The sequence below is a fragment of the Xiphophorus couchianus genome, chromosome 3 (assembly GCF_001444195.1).
Source record: "Xiphophorus couchianus chromosome 3, X_couchianus-1.0, whole genome shotgun sequence".
In the NCBI taxonomy this organism is placed as follows: Eukaryota; Metazoa; Chordata; class Actinopteri; order Cyprinodontiformes; family Poeciliidae; genus Xiphophorus; species Xiphophorus couchianus.
The window spans coordinates 19786214-19797758 of record NC_040230.1 but is presented as its reverse complement, the minus strand read 5'-3'; the positions used below and the strand labels follow the sequence as shown (position 1 = coordinate 19797758).

The 11545-nt window shown below is 43.7% G+C and overlaps 1 protein-coding gene across 1 annotated transcript; it reads right to left on the bottom strand.

Annotated features, from left to right (window-relative positions):
* Window positions 1-244: 244 nt before the first annotated feature.
* On the bottom strand, window positions 245-4264 carry LOC114139725 (endothelin-2). Its single transcript, XM_028009817.1, has 5 exons — window positions 3557-4264; window positions 2556-2712; window positions 2206-2319; window positions 1034-1087; window positions 245-931 (listed from the first exon to the last, which is right to left on the bottom strand). Exons 1-5 carry the CDS (start codon window positions 3798-3800, stop codon window positions 844-846), a joined length of 657 nt encoding a protein of 218 aa, XP_027865618.1. The 5' UTR covers window positions 3801-4264; the 3' UTR covers window positions 245-843.
* Between the last annotated feature and the right edge of the window lie 7281 nt (window positions 4265-11545).

Genomic DNA, 11545 nt, shown 5'->3' with positions numbered 1-11545 from the left:
ATTCTTCCCACAGATCCCTGTGATAACACGGCCCTTGCTGCCTCTGAATAGCAGGTAAACTGATTACTGATGTGAAGCGGTAAATTCCTGAGCCATTCACCCATGCTAGGTCTCCTTTTGAACGCAGAAAAGTGTTTGCTTGACACACAATTGAATCACACATGTTCCTCTAATAGGATTTTGTGTTCCTTTGAATTTCTCCTCTCACGAGTTACTTTATTTACTTTGGCATAGAAAGCAAAATTGTAGTTTTTTTTGTGTCTAACCTTGTTTTTTATTGATATTTTAATGATGCTTTACAGATATAAGTTGAATTTACCAAAACAAACAAGAATCAATTCCCTTAAGCAATCAGTCATATGATAAAGGCTAATTCATAACTGACATTATATTCAATCAATCAGTTTATTCATCCGATTTAACAAATTTCATGTATATAATCTTGAAATTATATAAAATAAGTTGGTTATATTGCAGTAAAAGCAAACAAAAAAACATGCATGTCCCATATTTCCATGCTTGTATTTGCACTTGCATTCTCTTTCTTAGGGCCTGTGACTCAGTCACTTCAGCTCCTATAGACTCCTCATCCAGAGTTAAAAATAACCCGGTTGCATCTCCACCTCTCCTGATCCTCCACTTCTGTTTCCAACGCGTACCTGTAGACCTCGGGCATGTACTTTCAGCTTTCGATTTGCAGGAACAAACAGAATAACACGTGGCCTTCCCGGATCGAACACACCCCTTAGCGACCTCTCTGCTGGAGGAGTGGAATTTGTTCAGGTGCTCGCCTTCTGCTCCTTCTTTCTCTCTTTCTTGCTGCTTCTGCAGCTTCCCCGTTCATCACACGTTCTCCCTCGTAACTTGGGACGACTGCTGTCCACCTGCGCGCCCTGTGTCTACTTCCCACTTTGAGTTATTGGCTGCCGTTCTGAAAGAGAGGAGAGGTCAGAGAGTCAAACAGTGATCAGTCCAGGAAAAAAGCAAAAGATGTCACTTCTTTGTTTTTTTATCGATAGTTTCTCAATCTCACCTCAAGATGTGGAGCATGTCAAGCTGAGGCTTCTTCACAGATTGGATCTCATTACTGCAAACAAGGAAACAGAAATGTCAGCCAAACACAAACTGCAATTCTCCCGTCTCCACAGGTCATCCAGTCAAAACGGCATCATTTTTGCGGTTTAAAATATCAACATATCACAATTCATCTACAATGGAAACAGTGCCTAGCAAAGTCTATCACACACATTGAACTTTTTGCATGTTGTGTGGCCAAGCTGGCATCACTTAAGCAGATACAAGAAGCAGTCAAGAAGTCCCTATTGACTCTGAAGGAGCTGCAGAAATCCACGGCTCAGGTGGAAGAATCTGTTGCCTGGACAACAACTCGCTCCAGATTCCATAAATCCAGAGACCAGATTAAACTTTTTGGTTTACAGTAACAATATTATGCTTGTGGAACGGAAACTTGTACTGCACCTCGCTCTGATCGCTATCACTATGATGAAAGCGAGGCAGCATCATTATATAGAGATTCTTGTCTTCAGCCAAGACAGGGAAGCCGGTCAGAGCCGATTTGATGATTGATAGAGGTAAATAAAAAGGAAGCTTGGAAGAAAACCTGGAAAAGGCTTGAAACTCAGCCAGGGTATTCGCTTCGCAGCAAGAAAATGATATCTTCATTTTCAGCAACTCGTGGTTGCCTGCCACCCTTTAACTTTTTCATAAACATGTTGCATCATTTTCTACCTTGTGCCTGTCTATCATGTAAGATCCCAATAAAGCACATTGAAGTTTGTGGCTGCAACATGAAAAAAAAAATCGGTAAATGTTTAAATGATGGAAAAACCTTTGCAAGGCCAGCATGACTCTGCTCGCTGTCTCCTTGGTTTCAAGGTGCGTACAGTACACTACAGTCATTTCTGGGGAATGTGACTAAAGGTTTCAGAGCCTCCCACACACATGCTTCCCCAGGGCAAATCAAAATCAATCTTTTGCAGACTTTGCATCTGCACCCAGTCCTTCAGGCCTAAGCGGGACTGTTCTGATGCTCACACCTGTAGACATGTAGAACGTGTGAGGCACTTTTGGCTAAATATAGAACAAGCTTGTGTTTGCACCCTACCACTCCCTGTCCTCCTTTCTGCTGACTACGTATGCAGTCTGTTTCCTTCTGGCTGATGAATGCTTGGAGACCCGACTCACCGGAAATGGCAGAAATCGGTGCAGGTCTTGTCGTTGAGCCGGGCACAGGTGCAGCGCCCGGTGGACCTTTTGCGTCGCAGCAAGCCTCCGCCTAGGCCATAAACCGTGGTCTTACTGCGGATTGAAAGACAACCTCAGTCACATAAACATTCTGCAGACTTTGTTCGCTGTTACTTTGCAGCTGCCTTGTTTAATGGTACGGCAATAATGATAAGAGGGTCAGTCAGAGGTTTCCAGGCTCAGAGTTGGAAGCACTAGACTGTTTTGGTATTTAATTGTTGTGAGTCTTTGGAAGTCTAGATAAAAAAAAAAACCTGCTGTATCTATTGAATGTGTCCTCTGTAGCCCACCTCGGTGTGTTGACCCAGATGATGTCCAGGTGACAGAAGTAGTGGCACTCAGTGTCCAGCAGCTCGCTGCAGGAGCAGCGCTTGGTCCTCACCCGGTGAGTCCGCACGCTGTCGACGGCGTCTGGTTCTGCCTGTTTCACAACCGGCAAACCCAAACCTGAAGATTTCAGACGAAACCAGAAGGGCTGAGCAAACACAACTAAAAGATAATTCACATTTCACTATAAGGTAGTTTTACTACATTTTAATTTGAGTTATTTTACCATCAGAGTTTAATGGATGAGACAATTGGAATCTTTTTAAAAAAAATTATTTTTCACAAAATAACTTAAATTAAAGCTTTTTTCTTTCTTACCCTAAATATTGCAGTGAACCACTTTATGAAAAAGAATATTAAATTTTCTGCTATTGTTCAATTTTAAAAATGCATTGGGAACTGAAAAAAATGTCAACAAAAATTAGATTAAAACTACGAACTTCATAAAAAGTATAAATGAGTTGAATCTGAACATGTCAACATTTAAAATCAAAAACATGCTAAGGTGTTATTTTGGGTTTAAAAGTTATTTAAAAGTCATATTTTGAGACGACATTTCTCATGTTCTGATCTATAACAATTTTACTGTTGAAGGTGTGGTGGAGAGAAGATGAGTTTGCAAAAATGAAAAAAAAAAAAGCTGCATCATGATATCGCAATGTCTTGTGAGTGCTTTAAAGTTTGATTGTTGCTTTTTAGCAGTTTTGTTAGTATACCAAAAATACATGTTTTGATTTATTTATTTATTTTTCAATTAAGCTTGCTCTAAAAAAAATGTGGCTTGGGAAAAATGGTTTATGGAAAATCAAAAGAGCCGCTGCAAATGAACATCAACACATCTACACTGTTAGCAGGACTAAGATGGATATAATTTCATGTAAAATTTATATCAAAACTGCGTTAAAATATTTTCTAAATGAAACCATTTTTGAATGTAAAATGTAAGAAGAAGAAGAAAACGTACCATCTTGAACCGAGGCCCAAAGAGTGACCAGAAGGAGAAGGCTGCTGTGAGTAGGCATGGCTGATGCGCTGCGGATGAGCCTCTGCAGAGACAAACTACTGTTGCTGCTGCTGATCTGCTTGTTTTTCTGCTGCTGTCTGAACTTTATACCTCTCCTCCTCTGTGATGTGACGACACAAGCTCCCCGCCCCCTGCTCCTATGGCGGCCACATTCGACCCCTGGGCATTTGATCCTGCAACACATTCCAGGAATGTCTGCGGCTTTGAAGCCTCTGAGTGGCGCAGATAAATATCAGCTGTCCAGTGACGTTTACGACTGTAGGTGGATTGAGGAATTATCTTGGCAGGGGAATAATGGGGAAATTAGCATGAGATTACTGTACAGTGATGATATGATCTGAAAACCATGTGGAGGCACCGTGGCCGATGTAAGCACACGGAGGAAGAGATTAGAGGAAAGAAGCAGGATGTTCTGTAACAGAAAAACATCAAATTAGGTTGTTTTTTTTCTGAAGACAAGATTCTGAAGAAATCATTTCTAATGAGGTTCATATTGCGCAAACATTTAGATAACCATCCAGTACAATTATATATACAGTATATATATATTAGTTAAATTGAAAAGCTTAAAAACAATTAAAATATATGTGGTTGTTTCAGGTGCAATTTACACATATTTATCTTATTAAAGTTTGTTCATTATATATTGCTGCTGCAGTTATTATATTTTATTTAAGCGCTTTTTTAGACATAATTGAAATAAATGTTATTTTTGTAAACAACATCAACTTGACATTGCTTACCGGGGAATATTACACAAGCTACTGCAATAATAAACCTAACAAATGTTTAACTATTTTCTAAATCATTACCTTTGATAAAAACTGATTTTGTGATGATTTAACATCTAAATAAAATGCTTCATAAAGGTTTTGTCACTCTTACAGCTTCTTCTGTTTTTGTCTTCTTGTCTGTTTCAAGTTATCAGACTTTTTTTTTTTAATCAAAGATAATCTCAAGAAATATGAATGTGTGTTTCCAAATTAGGATTTCACTGATTAAACAACAACAACAAAAACCCTTTCCAAATCAACTGCAGCCTGTGTGTAAAGATAGTTAATCAAGTATTAGTGATGACAGGCAATGAGTCTTACATAACTGTGCAGAAAATTTCCCTCACTCTAGAAAAAATTGTTTTAGTTTGGAAACAGTGAGAGTTGGGGAGGCCACACCAAAACCTTTGCTTTGATTTTTTTATTTACTGGTGAGTTTTTTTAATAAAGCGTACAATTCATGCTTCAATCAATGAAGGGAAATCATTTAAGCCTTGGAACAGTAACTTGGCTCCATATCAACAAAACACTACAACCATGTTTGGGTTTAGCAAAAAGTTTTCTGAAGTTTGTGAAAGTTTTTAACCAGATGTGACAGAATGCACACTCCAGACATGTCCACTGTTTGTAGTGCATTTGTATATATATGTATATATATATATATATATATATATAATTTCCTTTATTAATTGTTCATTAACCCAGAGTATTTTTGATTGGTTGGAAATGTCCTGATTGTTCCTTGTTTATTTGTGAATAATAGCTCTGATTGTGATTTGTTTGAGTTTCAATTCCCTTTTTGAATATTTATTAAAGTCTCCCAGCCTGCTTTATGTTGTCAGGTTGTACAGGTCTGCTAGCAGGAAGAAGTGGATGTGGTAAGGGAATTTGAATTCAGTTTTACAACAAATGTAGTAACTCAACAAAGATGGGTTCAGTTTCCATTAATAAATCAAATCATTAAAAGGTTACTTACAAAGATCTTCCACTGATTCAAGAAAAAAACTTTTGGATGATTTGAAACGTAACAACAAAAGTAAAACAAGAAGAAATCTGTAAGCAGCGTTGCATAAAGATCCCTTCAGGAATCTTAAACCCGGATGAGATCTAATGATGCAACTTTAGGCATGTCAGTAATCCTGACTAAATTTTTATTTCTACCTTTTCCTCTTCATTAAAATAAGATTTTTTTTATTTGAAGAAATTGACAACAACAAAGCATTTTCTTTTTTTATGATTAATGTCAGTGTTTTTATGATTGCGTTATTGCATATTGTCAAGAAAACTGGTATGAGGTTTGAGATCTATCCAGGTACACACAGAAAAAGGTGCATGAAAGCCTGAAGGAAATAAAGCAATCTTGTGGTTTGATTTATAATGATTGAGTGTTTTGATAATGATTAAGTTGAACATGGATGAATACAATAGGTGAAATGACTGTATGTAAGTAATCACTGAATGATTCACTGAATGATTCTGAAGTGTACGAAACGTGATCTGTAATAACATGATAACAATGAAATGATTAAGGTTTGATGATATATAATAAGTGAAAGAGGTGATTAATGCTTATGATTAATGCTTAATGGAAATCAGCACATAAGTTTTTAATATTTGACTGTGTTTAAACGTTAATCAGAGAAAAGCACATAGTTTTTAATGTTAAAAGGAGAAGGGGAAAAAAGGAGAAGGGAAACTTGTGAGTTCCTGCTGTCGCAAGCAGTTCTGAACAGATGGCCAGACGCACAGGATGGGTGGGGTGGTATGGTTGGCTAAGAACAACACGCTGAGGAAAGGACGGTACTTTCCATCCCAGCCAGCAGACAGGAGGGGCCGAAACCACGTAAACTAACACTCCCCATACACATATATGGCAGAGAACTGTATATAAGCAGACAGAAAAGGAGAAGTTCTTGTTCTTTGTCTGCGGCACTGAAGTAGAGCTAACACGAAGAAGCAGATCGAGGAAACAACAGCAGACCACACCCTGGAGCCACGGGGAAAGCTGAAGCTTCTTGCCGCCAAAGGGAGACAAGTTCCAATCGTCCAACCCGGGTTCCTGATTCGATCGTCGGTCTTACCTCAACCCAAACATTGCAACAGACTTGGAGAAAGGACAAAGGTCCCGGAGGGATAAAAGAGTTGGGTTTTCAAAAGCAATTGAACCCTCTCTACTTTGCTCCCATTCTAAAGAGGATTTCCTCACACAAAGGATAAAGACTCGGACCAAGGTTTTCGGACGTTCCTGTTGCCAAAGATCCACCACCAACTGGGTATGAGTTGAATTCGCTTCCTAAAAAGATATTTCAGAATCTGCGACATAGGTTAGGGAAAGAGACAGGAGGGTATGATTGTACATGTTGATCTTATTATACTACTCTTGACTTATATACAATTGATTATTGATTTGTATGTCACATATCCCCGCTTAAGCTTGCTTAATAAATTCTTACTCTAAAATTCTAATGAGGTTGGTGGACATTGGAATTAATTGAGTCATTTAATCATTTTTCAGTTCTTTTAATAAAGGTAAAATCTAAGGTACATGGTTCTAGTGAAATGGAGGCTTCATAATTTCCTTTGGCGAGAGTAAAATAATGACCCAGGGGCTTACATCCAAGTCACTAAATTTAATCTAGCCGGTTCCAAGAGCAAGTTATATTTTAGAAAGCGAGCTACCGTTAACAGGAGTGGTTATTGGAATTACGCAGCTGTGAGGGCTACTCAGCTGACTGTTTCTTAACTGAAAAGGGTCGTAACTTCTGGATTGGAGGTAGTTAGAGCTAGACGAATCGCTTTCGACACCAGTTTAAATAGATTATCTCTTATAGACCTCTTTTAGGGTAATACCCAGGTCTTAGAGATTTTCCGGACCTGTTAGACAGAGAACTGGTCAGTAGTCAGCCCCGAAGGGTTGTGATGAAGTGGGAGGGGCTAGCTATTGCAGGATAACGGACATGGCGCCCAACGTGGGGCGGAGCCAAGTAGGCGGGCCCTAATAAACCAAGTCAGTAAAAACAGAAGTGTGATTCTGAATAGCTCACTTGGATGGTTAACTCTGAGGGAATAGAGTTAACGGTGACTGATAAGGCCGTCAGTCACAACCCTTGCAGTAACTGTATAGCATGCAGGTGAGGGAAAGCTTCTACTGAGGATAAGTGATAGTATCCAGACAGTGAAGCCAGTAGCCAACACAGCCTGGACCCATCCCTACTCAAGAGCGCAAAGAGAGGCTTTGGGGGATAGGCAACTCGAAGACAAAGACAACTATGGATGACGAAGAAAGGGGGGAACTGGATCCCCTGCAAAAGCCAGCAAAGGGACAAGAGGCAAGCAACATCAGCCGGGATGGAGAGAGTCATCAATCCCATCTTTCCCAATCCACATTATCACAATTGCCTGTATCGTTGATATTACTCGGTGATGGATTGGATTCCTGGATTGAGATAATTAGGAGGGTTTTCTTTGAATCTCACTACACCATCAAAGAGGACATGGCACGGAACTTAATGAAGTACCTGGTGCAGACTCGGATATACTTTTGCACACAGCTTAAACATGGTCACCGACTGGGAGTCGTTAAATGCCCGGTGAAGGTAACCAAGAAATCGGAGATCAGAGAATGGCTGGAATGGTTCGCTGAACTCCTTGAAGGATGGACGATTGGTGAGCTGCGGATGGTCTACAGCCCCTCCGAGAAATATGACAGCCTGGTGAAGACAGCTACATTGGAAGCGGGCATCGAAGGGATCCTGGTGAACCCTCTCGCCAGTGGGGTGCGCAAATACAAAGAATATGCCGAGGTTCTGCAGAGACTTTCGGCCTTCAAAGAGACCCGAGGAAAAGAGCAGGCCCCAGACAAAGCGGAATCGGAGGTGGCTGAGGCCCCCTCTCGACTGCCCAGCAGAGCCACAACACCGACAAACCAGCCGAAGCAAGCTCCGCAGGACCTGATAGACCTGACGGACAACGACGACAACATCCCAGCTCTACCGGGATCATCGCGAAACGACGAAATCCCCTCTGAACAGTCAGGAGAGGAAAATCATGAGGGAGCGCTCATCGACGGCTTCACCAAGGAGCAGCTGGAGCAAGCGGCCAGGGTCTGGTCCCCTCAACGGGATCTGGGGGTCGGGTTTCATCCCCGAGTCCACAGCACGGAGAGAAGGCAGCCACCGCCACCTACGGAGACTCCAGCGGGCAGCAGTTCCGACGAGGACGAGGAGGAATCGGATGAGGAGCTGTGGGACCCCGGCCGCCCTAAAAAGAAGACCCAAAAGTCGGATGTTTGGAGGAGCACCCGAGAGTTGGCCAAAATACCATCAGAGACCATCAGCTTAAGGCTGCAATCCGGGCTCATGATTTACCAGTTTATTGGAGGAATATGGGACCTTGAAGGTGACGGGCTGATTGTGTTCACCAATGATAAATACAAGATCCACAATCGAAAGTTTCGACGCAGCCTTGAAAACCAAGCTGGGAAATACTATCAAAAAGACTCAAAGGTGTTGGAGGCTTCCTGTAGTGAAGAGACTAGAGGAGACGTAGTGATGATGAAAGGCTACCGTCTCCCTTATGGTGCCGTAATACTGGTCCCAATTGATGTTTACAAGAAAGGAGAGAGTCTGGAGGAGTATCGGAAGAAGATGTGGCATGGACTCGAAAGGGGCCTGGTGACCGCCAGCAACGAAAACATGAGAAGGGTGATGGTGAGCGTGCAGGGACTAAGATCGGCAGATTTGCCAGGGGATACCGCCAGGGCGGTCACAGAGAACGGAGTGGTGAACATAGCCAAGACCAACAGTCATTTCTTTGTGTTCAAAGAGGTGGTGGTGGTGGTTGACCCCCGTATGCATCGACTCCGTACGGAGCAAGGTGTACGAATGGCAACTGAAATGGAGGAACAATGCCGCATCAGCCACCCAGCAAAGGAGATCAAGAAATATCCCTTAAAAATACCCCAGAGTGGAGTTTCAAACACCACCCGGACCGGCACGGCCAAGGTTATGGAGCCACTCAGGATAAAGTTAAGGGAAGCACCAGTCGGGCCAGAGTCCCAGGCCGCAAGATACGTCAAAGAATTCTCATTCGAGGGAAGCAGCAGTGAACTGAGGCAACCCAACACGGACAGAGTCAAGAATGAGCAGCCGACGGTCCAGAGAGAAGTAGGACCGATGAAACCAGCCAAGATTCAACCGCTAAACTCCCCCAGGAGGGAACCTCTTAGACAACAACAGTATGAGGACATCAGCGACTCGGAGGAAGGAGAAGAGCAACAGGAGATCGAACATTCTGAAGAAGAAGAAGAAGAGAGTGAACACGGCAGCATCTTCTCCGACCCAAAGCAACCACCGACAGGGCATAAGACACTCCGAACAGGACAGCACCGAGGAAAGAAGAAAGAAATAGAAACCTTTGACATCGAGGATTCTTCTGAGAGACTGGCGAGAGACGTGACCTGGGGCCCCGTACAGGCTAAAGACGGACGGCGTACGTATGTACCAGAGGTCGGTCAGACAGAGTACCAGATTCCAGCAGGATGGGCCAGCAGGCTGGGAGACAAGGTGCTGCTCGAGGTAGAAGCGACAGTCGGGGAGTGGGCTAACATCCTGATGACACCATCCTGCTCTACCCTGACAGCACACTATTCCCTGACCACCAACTTCAGGAACGCATACATGGGAATTATGTATGATGTGATGCTGCGACGACTAAAGAAAGCGGCCTACAAGTACTCCAGGGAGACTCGACAGAAGCTGGACGAGGTGTCGGCTGATGAAGAAGAGCCGCAGGCGACGTCTTCAGAGCCAGGACCACAGATCCCGCGGGGACCACAAGGAGTGTCAGCCCAGCCACCGGCCACTACTACCGGACAAGATGCGTACGCAGAACTAAAAAATCTAAGGCTGGTGATTCGGAGTAAAAACGCAGACGAAAATAATGAGGAGTATTTGAAAGATGTCTGGCCAACTGTGCTATCTACCACCAACCACGAAGGGGCCAAAAAGTTGTGGCTGACCAGCGTGACTGCGGACCCGATGGTTGGAACAGAGTCAGCACAGAGCAACTATGAGAGATTAGTGTTGGAGGACATGGACGACGAAGAGTCCCAGGTGAAGAGGGCTAGAGGACGGCTGGACAAAGGAAGCCGGTTGGAACTGCTTTGGCACACACTAAAGCAAACCGTTTCTCCCGCGAGGTACGTGAAGGTACTGCGTGAGGTGACAAAGGGACGAAGAGGAGAGATTGTGTTTGTGAAACTACCAGTGAGAAGCACAACCGTGGCCCAGATGGATGTGGCAGTGCAGGGATTCGACCTGGAGCAGCAGTACTACGAGGACAAAAGGAAGAAGGAGGCTAGCCAACCAGCCAAGCCACCTGGAAGGGTCAACATCAGACAGCCATCCAACTTCCAGAACAGGCCGTTCCCGCAGGGCACACAGCCATCCAACTTCCAGGGCCGGCCGTTTCAACAGGGAGCACCACCATCCAATTTCCAAAACCGGCCGTTCCAGCAGAAACCACCAGGACCACAAGGAAGACCGACCAACCCGCCGGCTTCGCAAAATCAGCCAGGGAAAGGTCAGTTCCTGACGGATGAGGAGTATAGGAAATTAAGCCCAGAACAAAGGACGGCCCTCCGTGAGTCCCGTAAAGCCGGGACCGGAGGGTCACCAAAGTAATGGCGTCCAGGTCGCGGGTCATTTTAGAAAATGCCTACTGGGAAGGGGACGAAATCTACGCCAAAGTGGAGGGAGTACCCTACCTGGTGGACACCGGAGCGGAGGTGTCTATGACCCGCAAAGACCTAGAAACAGCAGGACACCTGAAGGTTCAGTTTGCTAATGGGAAAATAGAAGAAATGCCATACGGGACGTGGAAAGGAGTAGTGTGGGTGAAAGGTCCTTACAATCTACTCACAGTAAAAGACTTAGATGAACTCAGTAAAAAGAAAGGCACACATCGCCGACTAGAGCGAAGGCTGACGAGCTTGAAAGCAAGGTTGGTGAAAGTCGGCCCGACCCAAACCGGATCCGGGCAGCAGGACTGGTACAAACCGATTGACATACCAACGGTGACAGAACAGAAGCTCGCAGAGAGTGACTTCTCCCCGGCTGGGAAAGAGAAGCTGCGTGAGATCATCGTTACAGCGCAA

What these genes read in the sequence shown, in the direction of transcription:
- LOC114139725 (XM_028009817.1), bottom strand. Translation starts at nt 3,800, where the DNA reads ATGTGTTGCAGGATCAAATGCCCAGGGGTCGAATGTGGCCGCCATAGG. An exon ending in TTGGGCCTCGGTTCAAGATG is followed by an intron (nt 2,713 to 3,556) that starts GTACGTTTTCTT and finishes TGAAATCTTCAG; the next exon opens with GTTTGGGTTTGCCGGTTGTG. An exon ending in ATCTGGGTCAACACACCGAG is followed by an intron (nt 2,320 to 2,555) that starts GTGGGCTACAGA and finishes TTCAATCCGCAG; the next exon opens with TAAGACCACGGTTTATGGCC.